The sequence below is a fragment of the Schistocerca gregaria genome, chromosome 3 (genome assembly GCF_023897955.1).
Source record: "Schistocerca gregaria isolate iqSchGreg1 chromosome 3, iqSchGreg1.2, whole genome shotgun sequence".
Lineage (NCBI taxonomy): Eukaryota > Metazoa > Arthropoda > Insecta > Orthoptera > Acrididae > Schistocerca > Schistocerca gregaria.
Window position 1 is genome coordinate 390,427,590 of NC_064922.1, and position 18,491 is coordinate 390,446,080.

The 18,491-nt window shown below is 37.5% G+C and overlaps 2 protein-coding genes across 2 annotated transcripts in view; one reads left to right on the forward strand and one right to left on the reverse strand.

Moving 5' to 3' along the window:
* Positions 1-5,559: 5,559 nt before the first annotated feature.
* On the reverse strand, positions 5,560-12,539 carry LOC126355956 (probable prefoldin subunit 4). The gene is made up of 4 exons (XM_050006545.1): positions 12,419-12,539; positions 12,179-12,283; positions 6,287-6,403; positions 5,560-6,205 (listed from the first exon to the last, which is right to left on the reverse strand). The coding sequence occupies exons 1-4, from the start codon at positions 12,449-12,451 to the stop codon at positions 6,053-6,055; spliced, it is 408 nt and encodes a 135-aa protein (XP_049862502.1). The 5' UTR covers positions 12,452-12,539; the 3' UTR covers positions 5,560-6,052.
* Positions 12,540-12,668: 129 nt separating this feature from the next.
* LOC126355955 (N-alpha-acetyltransferase 60) overlaps positions 12,669-18,491 on the forward strand; it is a 104,114-nt gene continuing 98,291 nt past the window's right edge. The window contains exons 1-2 of the mRNA XM_050006544.1: positions 12,669-13,127; positions 13,217-13,325. Coding sequence (XP_049862501.1) covers positions 13,111-13,127; positions 13,217-13,325 — 126 coding nt within the window. The 5' untranslated portion in view covers positions 12,669-13,110. The remainder of the gene's footprint in view (positions 13,128-13,216; positions 13,326-18,491) is intronic.

Consider the following 18,491-nt stretch of genomic DNA (forward strand, 5'->3'; position numbering starts at 1 on the left):
GTTGTTCTCTTCAGTCCTGAGACTGGTTTGATGCAGCTCTCCATGCTACTCTAACCTGTGCAAGCTTTTTCATCTCCCAGTACTTACTGCAATCTGCATCCTTCTGAATCTGCTTAGTGTATTCATCTCTTGGTCTCCCTCTACGATTTTTACCAACCACCCTGCCCTCCAATGCTAAATTTGTGATCCCTGATGCCTCAGAACATGTCCTACCAACCGGTCCCCTCTTCTTGTCAAGTTGTACCACTAACTCTGCTTCTCCCCAATTCTATTCAATACCTCCTCATTAGTTATGTGATCTATCCACCTTATCTTCAGCATTCTTCTATAGCACCACATTTCGAAAGCTTCTATTCTCTTCTTGTCCAAATTTTTTATCATCCATGTTTCACTTCCATACATGGCTACACTCCATACAAATACTTTCAGAAATGACTTCTTGACACTTAAATCTATACTCGATGTTAACAGTTTCTCTTCTTCAGAAACGCTTTCCTTGCCATTGCCAGTCTACATTTTATATCCTCTCTACTTTGAGCATCACCAGTTATTTTGCTCCCCAAATAGCTAAACTCCTTTACTACTTTAAGTGTCTCATTTCCTAATCTAATTGCCTCAGCATCACCCAACTTAATTCGACTACATTCCATTACCCTCATTTTGCTTTTGTTGATGTTCATCTTATATCCTCCTTTCACGGCACTGTGCATTCTATTCAACTGCTCTTCCAAGTCATTTGCTGTCTCTGACAGAATTACAATGTCATCGGCAAACCTCAAAGTTTTTATTTCTTCTCCATGGATTTTAATACCTACTCCGGTATTTTCTTTTGTTTCCTTTACTGCTTGCTCAATATACAGATTGAATAACATCGGGGAGAGGCTACAACCCTGTCTCACTCCCTTCCCAACCACTGCTTCCCTTTCATGTCCCTCGACTCTTATAACTGCCATCTGGTTTCTGTACAAATTGTAAATAGCCTTCCGCTCCCTGTATTTTACCCCTGCCACCTTCAGAATTTGAAAGAGGGTATTCCAATCAACATTGTCAAAAGCTTTCTCTAAGTTTACAAATGCTAGAAATGTAGGTTTGCCTTTCCTTATCTTTCTTCTAAGACAAGTCCTAAGGTTAGTATTGCCTCGCGTGTTCCAACATTTCTGCGGAATCCAAACTGATCTTCCCCAAGGTCCGATTCTACCAGTTTTTCCACTCGTCTATAAATAATTCGCGTTAGTATTTTGCAGCTGTGACTTATTAAACTGATAGTTCGGTAATTTTCACATCTGTCAGCACCTGCTTTCTTTGGGATTGGAATTATTATATTCTTCTTGAAGTCTGAGGGTATTTCGCCTGTTTCGTACATCTTGCTCACCAGATGGTAGAGTTTTGTCATGACTGGCTCTCTCACGGCCATCAGTAGTTCTAATGGAATGTTGTCTACTCCCGGGGCCTTGTTTCGACTCAGGTCCTTCAGTGCTCTGTCAACCTCTCCCCGCAGTATTGTATCTCCCATTTCATCTTCATTCTTATTGTAATGTGGAAAATGATACTCTTCAGAGGACCTCATTACAATGAGTCGCAGTCAAAGGTCTGGAAACAATAGCGGCCAGGTGGTACCATACTTTGAAACTGCAAGATTCTCCCTCCCCCTCAAAACTTTTACTGCTGCTGTACATACTCTGGCAGTGTGTGGAGTGCTCCATTCTGTGGAAAACAATAGCTGAATGTCAAGAAATATATTGAGTCTTTGTGCCAGACACCTTTCTAACAAGTTGATGTAAAGTTCTCACTCATCCTTGTCTTTAAAAGAAGAAGAAGAAGTAGATTATGGTCAGCCCTCAACTGGCTGTCTTTTTTAGAATTTTGTTTCTGTATCTTTATCTAACCATGACATAGTCCTGCTGACACACATCTGTGTCTCCTCGTCTTGCAATTTTGGAAGAGTGGTTATTTCAACCAGTTGAAAACTATTTTCGACCTTCTAATACACTTCATTAGTCCCTCATTTCCTCATCTAGTCTCTATTGCGATGTGGGATTCTAAATCTGTACAGTTATAGTTGGTGTTAGCTTCATTTCAATCCTCAGAGGACTAATTCTGTCAGTGTGCTGATGGTAATTAGTCTTATCTTTCTACTCACACACTAACATTTTTTACATCCCTCATTGATGCTGTTTTTGCCCTACAATTATCAGAACAGAAATATGTCCTCTTTCCATTTCACCTCAGTAAACCTGACCAAGCCTTGCTTTAGCCTGCTTAACTGTTTTCGGAACCTCCAGTTTCCCTACGTCATTCCTCCATGTTCACTCAGTGCTCTGTGGAGTATTTTCATTCTGTTGGGAATGTACACCAGAAACTATTCAGAATGGCGAAATTACCCTAAACATCACAGCAGGAGATGCTGGAAATACTTAGTAAAAGGAATAGCAAGATTTTGTCCAGTCTGTCAGAAAAGATTCTCACTCCTCAACTGCATCACATCAATCCTCAACCTCCATATCTATTATGCTTGAAACCACAAGGCACATAATTTTCAAATCAGCTTTTTTTTCACACACGTGAAGCATATTACCCAATAAACACATTCCATCCACTTGCTCATCCTCAGAGAGGGATAATGCATCTAGTTGCTGGATGTTCAATCTTACAATTTTGTCCACTTACCTGAATTGCATCCTTTGTAGAGTTTATTGTAGAAGAAAGCAATAAATAATTTCTATCCCTCTATGCAAATGCGACCCATTCTGCCCTGTATGACAGATACAATACAGTCTGTGATGAAATTTATTCTTTTCAAGCATTATGTCCCCCTGTGCCTCAAGTAAAGCAGCACTACATGAACGCTAGTCAAAATTTAATGTGATGACAATGCAAATTTTACGAGAACTGATGTTAAGAGGCCAATTTCATTTAATGGTTTCAATACCTTCTTTGTGTATCTTCAGTGAAGTAACATATTAAAACCATCTTCAATAAATTGTCAATTCTTGGCATACTTCTATTAATTTTTCTTCTGTTTCATGCCTGTCAATTGATACTGAAATTAAATTACAGATCTTACAATAGAGTAATGGTTTGTATAGAATAAAGCAGTAAATCCAACAATACATAATATGGGAAAGCATTATTTATCGAAGACCACAGCTGTAGGTTCCTTTTAGAACACAGACATAGTAATATCTGTTTGCTTTTGTTACGTAAAGTTATTTCTCTATTCATGTAAAAAGTAATAATACAAAATTTATGAGTTAACTCGTGCCAGCATGAATATGTGTATCAAATTTGGCCAATGTCAATCCAAAGTCCACACCCAAGAAGGATAGGGCACATGTACTTCATTTCATTGTTTCTAGTCTCATGTTGTGCACCTGCTCTCTGACATTATTTACACGTACAGTGAAGGTGGCTCTCTGATGATTCCATAGAACATCAGGGCTTATTGTACAGCTATCACCAGCATAAGAGGATTAATAATTACAAACACTCAAAAGCATTGAAAGCATACTGTTACACAGTTCAATACCCCCCTCCCCCTCCCTCTCTCTCTCCCTCTGCACAAGCCAGATCAAAAGAATAACCTTTCAAAGCCCCTGTCATTGGTACTGGATTTTACCAATGTCCAAACACCCATTGAAATAACAGGTTTTCTGACTCCGTTTTGCAGTCATATTTAAGTAGAACAATAAGGAGCCACTCAGTGTTCCACTGACGAAGCATAGCTTCAGAATGGCAGTTCACCCAAAGTTTGCACTCTTAATGACATCTCAATATTCACATCATGTATGTTCCATTCACCTTCACAGTGAAATTCTATTTCAAATTATCCTTGAGATCTAGGCACTTAAGGCTGTATCTCCAGTTATGGCATTTAAGGCTGTATCTCCAGTTCCTGAAACACATATTTTAATAAATATTCATGGGGATTTTTAATGTAATTGGACAGTTTTTACACTGGCAGCTCTAGATGGACTGCTTATAATGCTAGCCTCCCTCTGGCAACATTATTTTATATTTTTTAATGCAAAGCCAATTTCATTTTGCTTCTGACTAAATGAACCCTGAACAGCCAACCAGTTGTGTTTGAACATCATGACAGCATCCACAATTGACATCATATCACCTATGTTAACCTCCAAGCTCCTGGTGTATCGGATTTACAGTCTTCAGGTCTTACAAAGTCTTTTTTCATGTTGAGTGAAATGAACCTCCCAGCAATCATGGACTAATGTGTGGCTCTGGAAAAGATTCAATTACCAACCAACAGCAACAAATTTTGCAGTCTTTTGAGTTATGAGGGCAAAAACTACTTTTACTTTTAGAGTAAGGTTATTGGTATAATATAGGGTTCACTGACTCCATAACCATTCCATTAGCTCACCAAAGGATATGTAAGCATCAGGAAGATTTCTGGAAAACATGTCAACTTAAATAGCACCTGTAGACAGTGACCATGTAATTACTGACCATATTACCAAGATAAACACCACCTTAGGTCTGGAACAGCATCCCCTTGCTATCTTCTAATCACTGAGAGCAGGGAGTTGGACATATAAAGTCCTGTAACTGCCCCTCCCTTATGTGGAAGCTAATGGTGATGTATCTGGTCAGTACCATTCAGAAACAGCCACAGAGATAATTCAGTATTTTTTGGTAGGAAGGATGCAGCATGTTCACTTGGATGGACAGTAATCATTGACAAATATAAGTGGCTTCAAGCATGGCATAGGGAAATGTGTTGGAACCCTTGTTGCTTACACTGTATATTCATGACCTCACTGACAATATTAATAGTAGCTTCAGATTTTTACATATTATAAAGTTGCCTATAACAAAGGAAAGCTCCAAATATATCCAGTTACACTGAAGAAGATTTCAAAGTTGTGCATAGATTGACAACAGATCTTAAATGTTCAGATGTATTAAAGTTTACATTTCACAAAACACAATAATGTTGTATCCTATGACTACAGTATCAATGAGTCACAGCTGCAATCAGCCAATTTTACATCTATCTAGGTGTAACAGTGTTTAGGGATATGTAATGGAATTATCACATAGCCTCAGTTGTAGTTAAAACATGTAGCAGACTTTGGATATTGGGTAGGCTGTACTGGGTAAATGTAATAAACGTGCAAAGAGAATACTTACAATTGGAGATCGATGCCAATTACCCATAAAAGCCTACTTACAAAGTTTCAAGAAACTAGTATTAAGTGAAGAATACATTGATATTCTTCAGCCTTCTACATATTGGTCCTGTAGGGGTTGTACAGAAAAGATTTAGACTAATTACAAGATACACTGATAGATTTCAGCAGTTATTCTTCCTGCACTTCATGTGTGGCTGGAATTGTAAGAAATCCTATTGTGGTACCAAGCTACATAACCTCTGCCATGCACTTCACAGTAGTCTGCAAAAAATATACATAGATGCAGAAGTTACTGAAGCACCAACGTAAGACATGAAATGTGACTATTCTCTCTCTCTCTCTACCCCCCCCCCCCCCCACACACACACGGAGAGGGGGAGAACAATGTCTAGTAAAACACTGTGGCATTCAAACTAGCTTTCAAGTTTATTTTTTAAGGTTAGAGAAAAGGATGCAGAAATGCAATTAATATTGCAGGGTGTTCCGAGTATAAGTCAGCTATTTACACATAGCTATTTCCTAACATAGAATAACAATTCTTTGCAAATCAAAATTATTTAGCATAACAGGCAAATGTATGACAAATGTAGCACTATTAAGCACTTATTATTCTAGCACATATTTTTCTAAAAATAAGAGTATATATATGAAGTCAATTTGGAAGGTATCATCATGGACATCACTCCTCTCAGATGATAAAGTTCAAATATAGCACATATTAAAATAAAGTGAAACAGTGTTTATAATGTGAGAAGTAATACTTTTGTTTAATCATACATTGCAGTTCACTCAGGGACTACAAAAAATGAAGCACAGTGTTCTTTTGAAACAAATATCAGCACGTATGACAGTGTAAAACAAGAAAATGTAAGTACAAACAATATCTCACAGGGAATGGCTCAGTCATCATCTGCTTCAAGGTTTATGTGATTTCCAAATTTAGCATAAAGGTAAGTTTTCAGTTCACTCATTTGGTTTTTTATATTACTGCATTTATCCTCCAAATCCTTTGTTTCTGATAATATCTTGTTTTTGGCTTCCTCCAACATTTTCTGGAAATCATTGTAATATAAATAAATTCAAATAATAATAATTCAAAAAGTATAAAATATAGCTTATATTATTCTAAGTACCTCTGTTTGTTCAATATCTTGATTGATGAAAACTTCACCCATAAAATATGGAACAAATTCCGTTGGGTCCATTAGCGTCAATTCATCACACGCCTCCTCCAAATTCTTCAATTGGTTCTGTAACAAAAACGTAAATTCGCATCCTATTAACTTGACAGTACACAGAAATTTAATGAACAAATGAAACTTCACAGAATGTTACAGAAAAATATCTTTACCAAAAAATTCCCAATTTACAGCAGCATTCCGGAATGAGATTTTCACTCTGCAGCGGCGTGTGCACAGACATGAAAGTTTCTGGCAGATTAAAACTGCGTGCCAGACCAAGACTTGAACTTGGGACCTTTGTCTTTCACAGGCAAGTGCTCTACCGTTTTACAGCAGTACTGTTTATGTTTGCATTACTCAGTAATCTCTACATCATCTAGATGGAGAACTAACTCCACTGAATGACTCCCAATGTCCATTTATACACACACACACACACACACACACACACACACACACACACACACACACACACACACACACACACTACAAATTTTACTATATCCTTGTGGTTTCATTCCAGCAAATGGTAACTGAAAATAGTGATTAACTGATTAATATTACATTGCTGAGGTATTTTTAATATGTATATCCTGCAGGAAACTGAATTGCAACACAATACCTAACACCTACCATCTGTTACACTGAAAGCATCTCTGTTGTTAAAACACACACATTTAGTGGCAAAAAGTCCTCCTTTTCTCCTGAAAACTTAATATTTCTTGTACTGTTGCTAGTTATACATTGTCACATTTATAATATGTGTGTCTGGTACAATGAGTGATAATATGCCGGGACTGGTACACAACGTATCACTTCAAACACAAAGTATCTAAAAACATATTTTGCTTTAAGTGAGAAGCAGATACCCTTTAATGTGTTACCATTAGCAACTTGTACATTCACTATTTTTATCATCAGCAGTGGCAGATCTAAGCAAAATATGCCAACTTCGTTCAAATGAGTCTGCACTGGTTGAGGCACATACTTTTGGAAACTCCAAGTACTTAAAGATTCAGTTTATCAATTTTTACTACGTCTCACAGCACTGGTTTACATGACAATGGATTAAATGAGTACAGTGTGTGAAAAAGCAAAATATATTTAATGAGCCCCCCCCCCCCCTCCCCCCAACATCCAGATCACATTAGAGTTCAGAAAAGATGCAGCAGAAATTTACACTGGTGTTTTTTTCTTACACTAGTTTTGAGAAGGTGGTGGTGGTTGTTCTCCGGGAACCTTCAGCATCCAATGTAATAGAGCCTTATGGTGCAGAATCAAAATCTATTTTCTTTTGCATTCTAGTAGCGTTTGAAAAAAAAAATCTTTGGCTGGCATTGTAATTGTCTACTCTGAACATGTAAACTGTTAAAAAAAATCATAAAATTATACTGCATAAGCTCTTGATTCATGAATAACTTCAAAAATGCATTGTTTTAACTAGGCCTAAGCTAAACTTTACCATTAAAATTCAAAATGTTGCTTTTTAACTTCTTTACAGACACTACACACTATAAAAAGATTTGCACTCTAATCTGGTTGGCTTCAAGAGATTTGCATGCACTGGAAGTTCTTTTAACTAGCATTTTCACAACAAAGTATGTATGCTATGACCTGGTGCAACATCAGGTGGTCAAAAACCTCCAGGCCTCCAACTGAACTATGTGGAACATCAGGTTACTTATGTAATGGCATGCTTCACCAACCACCATATGTGGGGAGGGGGGGGGGGGGGCAAGATTTCAGTGGCCCACAAGCCAGATATATAGATAGATTTTACAACAATTACATATGATCAGGTCAATTTACAGAAATGTTAGTATTTCGTGGAAATGCAATGAAAGTACTTAAGATGATCACAATTCTGGTAAATCTATGAAATTTTCTGACAAGGATCTCTGGATGATAAAGTAATCCCCTGCCAGGAGTCTTGGTCAACAATGATTGGATAGAGGCTTGGCAAACCACTTGCATTAGCTTACAGTGACATGAAGAGCTTCCTTTTGGAGGAAACATGATTTTATGACAGATACTTTCCACAGGAATTAAAAGTTCCCAATGGAATGGATGTATCACTGGCAGCTACGAACACCTAATGAAACAAGAGCACTTCTGGTAAACCACAAAATCTATTCAGTTTCAAAACCACGTTGAAGCGAAATTTCATAGGAATTCTAACATTCTCAATGGGATGGGCGAATCAGTAGCAGGTATCAACACCAAATCAGACAGAGCACTTATAATAAACCATAGCATCTACCGAGTTTCAAACAGGATGCCTTCATGTTCATAGAAAAATACCTTCAAGAATTACAGCAGACATGGATGCAAAGATTGCGTAGTAATACTCTGCTAGTAAATACCAGCCCCTCTCATTGAGTCCAGTTAAAAGTGGAACTAACCCAGCAAAGCCGAACTACAAAATGTCCTTTCCAGTAATACAGAATGACTTTTAAAAAAATAATGTATATTGACAGTAAAGAGGTGCAAAAATAGTTGAGAAATCAGTCATGGAAATGAACAATTTGTGACATAAGATCCAGCCTTACATAACCAACTGAGAGTATAGTACACAAGCATACCACCTTGACATGTAAAGGCTAATCCACATGTGGCAAATATATATGTCCAGTTCAGGGAAACAGTGCACCATATTCACAGACAGGAATGCGAGTTAAATTCTCAGGAAGGCATCCTGCATAAAGACACCTTTACCTATAAGTGTGTTCTGCAACTACCAGAAAAATCATATGTAAGTGTTCCAAAGCTCTCTACACCAGTTCCAGAAATTGGTCACTGTTCCCCCATCCACGATTAAATAACAAGAAACTATCAGTCCCACAAATCCACTGTGAACCACAGAATCTGATACTGAAGTTTGGACTTTGTTGAGTGGAGATGTGTAAAATGTAAAGAAGAAAATACATCAGAAGTGGAACTTCTGTATTTCACAAATGTACAAACTTTAATGACTTTCAAAGGAGAGAATGATGTAACCATACACTCCTCTACAACAAACAATGTTGGTTGAAATATCCTCCAATTAACTTCAAATGGAACAACCTCTGTGCTAACGTCTTTTTAAGGATTTCAAATGGAACCAACATCAAACCAGTTGCTTCAAATTTAACAATAAAATACTTAAATGGATGCATCTTCATTAGTAACAATGTAATTGGATAATAACTGGTATTCCATGGAAACTGAAAGGCAACCCTGCCTCAAACATTTTGATGTAACATCTATAAAAACTATTCCACATAATGGCATCCCCCTTTTAGGTACAACACACAAATAAATGATAAAATTTTCACACAGGTTTTTAAGAGAGCATCCCGAAGCAATCCAAATCCATACTGATGGCTCCAACAACAACGACACTAGTGTTAATAAGCAAATTCTATATGGTGTCCAAGTACCCCTCCTGACTTTGTACAATTGCAATTCATTTGGAAAAGAGTAGCTGAACTTCAAGTATTGTGATCGTCAATGCATGACCACACAAACAAATTTTAGAAAGAAAGGAATTACATTGATGTTTGTGAATAAATCATCTGAATGCAGCATGGACTAGCAAGTTCCAGCCTGTTGTGCTTTGTTGCACAAATTCCAAATGCCCTGTCTTGTTCACGAGGGTTTTTCTAATCAATGTGCAATATATCACAGCACACACCGGTGGAATGTGGTTTTCTGATCTGAGGAAAAACCCTAAACACCAATTTATCCCTGCTTCCCAGATCAAACTGCTTTTGTGTTTCTTTAGTCAGTGTTAATGCTGCTTTTTGTACTCCCTATATACACCTGACAGCATGTCCAATGGATTTTATATACTCCTTTGGGGCAAGCAGCAGGTATAATTCCCTTGTAGTATTCAAACTGTTGCACATCTTTCTTGTTAGTTTACACCAGGTTGGAAAACCTCTGATGATCCACAGGCCTGATTCACATGTTTACTTAAGGTCACAGGCCACCTCCTCATGTGACAAGGACAACAGCATTCGAAGTGTATCAAGTCAAAACTATAGCACAGTTTTGTGTATTTGTTTGTATTTTGCATATTTGTACAAATTTGTACATCTTTTTCTGTTAACCAGCTCACAATTACCTAACACCTTCATTTGCTCATTTCCTATGTCATTTCTCATATTTGTCCCAACACCATCCCTGCCACAATAGACACCTGCCCTATCTTTCCGCACCCTATCCTCATTCCTTCACAACCTTATCTTCTCTTCCATCCAATTCACCACCTGGTCCTCGTCAACTCAGTATGCTACCTTCCTGAATGTTTACCACCTCCTCTCTGCTCCATCTACATCACTGTCCACATTAAACCCACCAACCACACAGAATACCTGCATTCCAACAGCTGCCATCCCTTCTGTATCAAAAAATCCCTCCCATACAGCTGGTCATGCACAGATGGCATATCTGCAGAGAGAGCTCCCTTGCCCAGTATGCTGAAAGTCTCACAAAGGCCTTCACAGACAGGACACAGAATGGAAATAATGAGTCACAGACAAGCACAACAGGAGACTACTAAACAAGTGGCTTTCAGCCAGAAGGCCTTCTGAATGACACACACACACACACACACACACACACACACACACACACAGTCTCTGGCTGCTGAGACCAGACTGAAAGCAAATGCATATGATGGGTGAAGCAATCTGAGTTGTGGGGGTAAGGAGAAGGGTAGCAGGATGGTAAAGTGCTGCTTGTGCAGACATACAGGGATAATGTGGAGAGAGGGCTGGGCAGCTAGGTGAAGTCAACTGATTCAATATATTTCTTATTTAGGAGCTTTGTGTGTTAACTGTGTGCACCGAATTAGTGGCTTATATGTGTACTGAACACTACATTCACTGCCTCAGTATTTATATTTCCAAATTGCTTGTATATCAGTTGTATACAGTGCCACAAATTTTTTATTATATGCATCTTAAACAAAGGTTATTTCATCTCATATAATCAATGGACAATAACAATCTTGATAGCATTCAGTGCTGCATCAAACCAGTCTTCATACTGAAGATAAGAACAATACGTATCCAACTCATTTCTGTGTTAATGTTAACAAACTGAGGTCTTTGTAGACATCATTTTTGACCATATGTTGCTTTTAAATATTTTTCATGAATAGATAAGTATTGGCAATGACTAACGACATTACTGGATATTTGTATTGTGGAGTAGTAGTCAAAATGCGTATGTTTTGAAAAGGTATTTGCACAGGATGTTCTTGAATTAACACCTGTTATAATTCTTATAACACACTTCTGTATTCTGGAAATAGGCCTACTATCCTTGTAACTTAAATTTTAGGTTCCCAATATATTACTTAAATTACTGAAACTGTTGAATAACTAAGAACAGTATAGCCCATCAGGGTGTAAAAAACCGCGGCGCGCCCGGCTCCAATTTTGGAAGCAAGAGCAAGCAAATCATTGCTCCTCTATAACTACGAGAAGCAAAGTTTCATGAATGAGTCAAACTACTACAAACCTCATAAACAAAAGCACATATTGTTTTGTCTGGATTCGGCACTGGGTGATAAGTAAAATGATGAACTTTTTAAGATGGAAAGAACTGCATCCACATAACTTCTAATATCAATTTTTGACGAAAAGCGTAAACATTTGTAACTGCCACAGTGTAATATAATCAACCATAGGAACTGTGTAGGATCGGTTCTTGGGTGACTGTAACATTACGTATACATTTTCTAAAACCCCAAGATTGGTACAGGATAGTGTGTGTCATTTACAAGGAACTTGAGGGAAAATTATCTACGCCTAAATTATTTTTAGCATAATACTGTATGAATGCTATATGACCCACCTGCTTTGATTTTAGTTCATCCTTATAATCTTCGAGCCTTGCATTATGTCTTGCAAATTCATTTATCTTTTGCTGGTCGTCATAAGAGATGTGAACGTCTGAATCCTAGAACGAAGGTAATATATGGAACTGTTATTACACTGTTTCATGTCACACTACTAAATTTGACACTGAACTTACTTAAGAAAGGACAAACAGTAAAAAGAAAGAAGTATTTCATCATCTATCAAACGCACGTACCGGCTGAAAAGTAGCCGAATTCGAGCTTGCCATTTCCCACGATTAATACGGACTTCAATTAAATCATAAACACTACCACTACCGCCTCAACCACGGATTATGTGCCACAGAACAAAGATGTTCATAAAGAGAAGATGTCATATTTCCCCTTCGTACCAGAAAGAACCAAAGCCTTATTAGGCAACGGAAATATCGTTTTACCTGGGTTCTTCAATGGGCGATACTGAGATGGGCGATATTTATTAGTTTATGACAGAGTTCTTTAGTTAAAGACAAACTTCTTTAAATTCGAATCAATATATTAATGGTATCTCGTAATCATTTACTTCTGTCGCACTTGCAGCTTTTCGATGTTTATCTTATCTTTGATAGGGTAGAATAGTGTCTTGAATGTTTGTATACAGTTTGTATTTATGTCACATCATCGGTATTAAACTGTTGATAAAAATTGTACCATTGGTTTGGAGTTGGCCTTGACAGTTTGTGAAAACGTTGATAATCATTTTAGATATTTAGGAAGTGATAGAAATGTTTCTCGGAAGTCGAAGATGATGACATTTAAGGTTAATATATGTTGCTGCGATACTTAGTGCGTTCTAAATGTGATAAAATTGGAATCGGCAGTCGCAGAGCAGTTTAAAAAGAAAACTATGTGCAAAATAAAATATGCATAGCTGATAAATGGGCCGTTCATGGCCGGAATTAAGTGGTAAGACAGTTTAAGGTACGCAGATATCTCAAAAAATCTTCATTTTGTTTCGAGAAAATATTTTCTGATGTAATTAAAATTTGTTCAAGGTATGCTGGATATCCGTTAAATCAAAAATCCTGCATGACTAAACCGGTACCCCTTTGCAGTTTAACAAATCTTCAACTACGGTTTCTGTGTCCCACAGATCTTGATGAGGTTTGTATTATGCATATGTACATACATTTGTTTAGTGACAGTCTGGTGTTGAGTGTGTACCCAGGCACAAGGGTTGCACGTCGAATGACTTAGTTTTAATGTCACACAATGGAAAGTCCTGGATGAAATATCATATATTTGTTACCTGGCGATGAATATAAACAAAAAAACTAACACTGAAAAAGTTATACTGTAATTTTACTTTTTTGTATTGCTTTGAATAATACCTCACGGATAAGCATCAAATCGTATTTCTTGCAGTTTTTGTTGAAGTCTAGAACTAAGAAAACAATCTGACACAGTTAATAACTAATAATAAAATAATTATGATCTATGTTCCAATAATATAACCAAATAGGAAGGTAACACTGTATTAAGGGATGATTGTTGTATAGTTTCAGCCTCTATAACGGTGCATATTATTGTTAACAATGCCACTCCATTTAAGGTTTCTCTTGTTTCATATGCATTACTCTGAAAAAAGAATGTCCTGAGAGATACACAACATGTTTTACTAAAAAGTTTCCATCAGTGGCAGTATGAAACATATGTTTCATGTTCCTATAATTTGCTGATGATGCTTAGTAATAATAATCCCACAAACAAAGTTGACACTCAGCTCGGTGACTGATGGGAGTGACTGTAATCGGGAAATGCCTTTACAGTTGTTCCCATCAGCCACAGTGCTGAGTGTCGACTTTGTTTGCATGTGTAGTACACATTATTTATACTTTAGGTTAATTCATAGTAAACACTATTTTTTCTTTTTTGCAAGTGAGATGCACAGCATATTGCCAACCATTCATAAAATACTCTAATATTTTTCTGTGAGCAGTGACTGTATTAGGTATCTCTCTAAGGTAAAATATTTGGAAGTCATTATATGAAAGTTTCACATATAAGATTATTTACACAATCTTGTTCGTTCCAGTTAAAAAGTCGAAATAAAAACTAATAATGTTTGTGATGGGAAGGTAAACACCCACTTTCCGAATGAAATGGAAACCGTTCTGTCTGTTGGACAAGCAAATTTAACCTCAAAGATTCAGTCTCAATCTTCATTTAAAATAATAATAATAATAATAAAACGATGCTCTGCATAAACTATATATGTGATGATAAATCCAGATTTTTTACCTGCAACTTAATTTATATTTTTATGCTTTTGTCCTTTTTTTTATTGAGCAGAGTAATGTTTGGGTTCCAGACAAACTATCTGCTTTTTGTGTATTTTATATGTTTAATCGAGTAGAGTAGTTTCTGAAGATTACTTTGCACTAACTGACACACATGGCTCCTCATGTCATTCATAGTATATTACAGTTTTCGAAATTTGTATTTATTTTTGTGTGTATTTATAGGCCTAAAGAAAAGGCTCGCCAGAATGATAGTGTTACTTTTATTGGTATCTGTCACCACATTCCTTTAGTAGATATTCTGCCATCAGCAACCATATTCTTATACATATTTTTTCCTGTATTGCACCAAAACTTCTACATACCAGTTTGCACTAATATTGTATCAAGAAAATGAATATGTTTATTAAGTGTATAAGGAAAATTCACTTGAGAAAACTATAAAATTACAAAGAGACGTAGTAGCTGGCTAGTACTTTCCTTCAGTATACCAAAGTCCAGTACTGCCAGTAGACACACATCAAAGTGGAAAAACTATTCTTATGTATCAGAACTATTGGTTCCTTCCTTAGGCAGCAAAGAGGGATAGGCTGGGAACATAAAAGGGCAGGTAATTCAGATCCCAGAATGAGAGGGACTCTGTTGTGAGAACAAGCAGACAAGGGAAAATAAAGTCTCTATATGTCCATTGCTTCACAGATGGTTTTAAGACCTCGGCTGTCAGTACAGAATGTCAAATCAAACAGCTTTCAGCCATCTCAATTTCCAAATTGTCATTTTATTGGACTACCAGCTTCAGCGCTATATTACATCATATTCAGGCCCCCAGACTGACGTGTAGGAAGTTTCCCACCTCTGTTCCAGTCAAAATAGGGGCCAGCATTAAATGACTGTTATCCATAGTTTCTACTTGAGGCAGTGATCACTTCAAACATCACCTGCCAAGTCAGTGGTTTGCTAATTTGACATTCAGCAAAAACGAAGTTTCAGTTCACTGATGGTATAACAAGAGAGCAAGGAATATAGGTGGATAAAGGAACAGAACTGAGAAGTGAAATGAGTAGTACATTTAAAAACTGAAAAGATGATTTGGGAAGCAATGGGAGAGGGAAATGAAGATATAAAAGAAGTAAAGAAAGTAACTGAATAAATAAAATATGTAATAATAATAGGGGGAGTTAGGAGATTGTATGTTAACAGAGGTTATGTCAAGGAGGGTGGCAAGTATCAAGGATATGTTGGAGACCAAGCTATTATCTCTGAGGTTCAGTGAGCCTAGTATTGGCTGCAGGAACCAGATAGCCCATGTATCGTTGTAAGCACTCAAGTCCCTGTAGTTGTGTTGCAGAGCGTGCCCAGTGACGGCATACTGAACGTCCCTAAAATGGACAATTCTTTGTTCATTCTGCACTCAATCAGTTTAGTAGTGATCTTTCCTATTTAAAATACTGTGCAGTGAACGTATGTAAATTAGTAAACAATGTGCGTAGGTTCACATGTTCTGTCTTTCATATTGCAAAATTTACCAGTGGTAATGATGGAGAAAGTGGTAATGGATGGTGGGTGCATGGGACAGGTTTTACAATGTGAGAGACAGTAGGATAGAACCCTGCAGGTAGGGTGTGGTCTGGAATGTCATATGGTTGAAAACGTATGTTACAGAGGTTAGGAGTGTGGCTGAAGGCTATAGTGGGTGGCTTGGAGAGGATATTTCCGTTAGAGGATCTTATTTTGAAGCTTGATTAGAGAAAATCATAGCCTTGGTTGAGTAATATGTCGAAGCATTTGACTTGTAGATAGTTCTGGAGACACTTAAAAGTTATTTGGAATTGAGACTTTATTAATCAGAGAATTTTAGAGAAAGACATTGCCAGGAGATTTGTGCGTGGATAAGATCTGTGAGGGCATTTTGGGAGATGAAAATCTGTATAAAGTATTTAGTGTAGGTGATAGGAGGGACTCATTGGTGAAGCAGATGTGTTTGTCACGGACTTCTGGACTGTGGGGATGGGAGCATTTCATGTGAATGGATGGTAGCTGTCAAAGAGCAGTTGGTGTTGTTTATTTGTAGGCTATACATGAGATGAGATATTAACATCAAGTACAGGCTAAAGTGCACATATGGTGTCAGCCGTTCTTCCACTGCATGTTGCTGTTGGCAACTTGTATGTGTTGGCTACAGCTAATGGGGTGATAGCATACAGTAGCCAATGAGATTTGCTAAATCTAATGACTTGTTTTGGCAGAAGATATGAATTGACTATATTTGTTTTTGACATGGATACTACGAGATTAATGATTCTTGATCTGGCTATTATGGATTATCTACCTCTACATCTGTAATCTGCAAACCACTGTGAGGTGCGTGGCAGAGAGTATATCCCATTGTATCAGCTATTAAGGTTTCATCCTGTTCCATTCACATATGGAGCATGGATGAATGATTGTTTGAATGCCTCTGAGTCATGCAGTAATTATCCTTACCTTATCATCGTGATTCCTCTGTGAGTGATACATAGGGGGTTGTAGTATATCCATTGAGTAATCATTTAAAACCCGTTCCTGATACTTCGTTAATAGACTTTCTCGAGATAGTTTACATCTGTCTTCAGGAATCTACCATTTCAGTTCCTTCGGTATCTCTGTAACACTCTCCCATAGGTTAAACAAACCTGTGACCATTCATGCTGTCTTTCTCTGTATACATTCAGTATCCCCTGTTAGTCCTATCTTCACAATGTCCTGATCTCGGAGATTGTGTTTAGGCAGTGTCCTAACAGTACATTTTAAATTTATGAAATAATCTGTTATATATGACACCATTTCACACAATACGTTCCATTATGTGTTCACATAATGTCATACACTTGACATCATGATGACATTTGTGAAACACTATTTTCTGATTTGTTTTGCCATCTTGTCTGATTATGATTTTCCATATTCACTTCCCATCATTCATCACACTCATAGTTACCATCTGTAGCATGCAGCAGAAAAACCGCTGACACTCCAAGCGCACTTTTACCTTGAGCGCAGTACACCCTGTAATGGAGCGCTCAGTGCTTCTGACAACAGGCCCGGATTCAGTTCCCAGCCAGGTCAGAGATTTCCTCCTCTCAGGGCCTTGGTGTGTGTTGTGTTGTCCTTATCATCATCGACACACAAGTCACCCAATGTGGCATCAACTGAAAAGACTTGCAGTTCAATGGCCAGATTTCCCCACATAGGGTCAGTGCCATACAGTCATTTCATTTTAGCCGAAGTACAGTGTTAATATTAAGTGCAGTTTTGGAGCTGCCTTATTATAAGATGCTGAAAAATGCTAATCCAAATTCTTTACAGACAAATGGAAAAACTGGTAGACCCCGACCTTGTGGAAGATCAGTTTGGATTCCGTTGAAATGTTGGAACACATGAGGCAATACTGACACTACGACTTATCTTAGAAGTAAGATTAAGCAAAGGCAGACCTATGTTTCTAGCATTTGTAGACTTAGAGAAAGCTTTTGACAATGTTGACTGGAATACTCTCTCTCAAATTCTGAGGTGGCAGGTGTAAAATACAGGGAGCTAAAGGCTATTTACAATTTTTACAGAAACCAGATGGCAGTTATAAGAGTCAAGGGGTATGAAAGGGGAGCAGTAGTTGGAAAGGGAGTGAGACAGGGTTTTAGCCCATCTCCGATGTTATTGAATCTCTATACTGAGGAAGCAGTAACGGAAGCAAAAGGAAAATTTGGAGTAGGTATTAAAATCCATGGAGAAGAAATAAAAACTTTGAGGTTCGCCAGTGATATTGTAATTCTGTCCGAGACAGCACTGGACCTGGAAAAGCAGTTGAATGGGATGGACAGTGTCTTGAAAGGAGGATATAAGATGAACATCAACAAAAGTGAAACAAGGATAGTGGAATGTAGTCGAATTAAATCAGGTGATGTTGAGAAATTAGTTTAGGGAATGAGACACTTAAAGTAGTACATGGGTTTTGCTATTTGACTAGAAGAAGGGATCAGTTGGTAGGACATGT

What these genes read in the sequence shown, in the direction of transcription:
- LOC126355956 (XM_050006545.1), bottom strand. Translation starts at nt 12,451, where the DNA reads ATGGCAAGCTCGAATTCGGCTACTTTTCAGCCG. An exon ending in ATGAACTAAAATCAAAGCAG is followed by an intron (nt 6,404 to 12,178) that starts GTGGGTCATATA and finishes TTTTTGTTACAG; the next exon opens with AACCAATTGAAGAATTTGGA. An exon ending in AAGATATTGAACAAACAGAG is followed by an intron (nt 6,206 to 6,286) that starts GTACTTAGAATA and finishes AATGATTTCCAG; the next exon opens with AAAATGTTGGAGGAAGCCAA.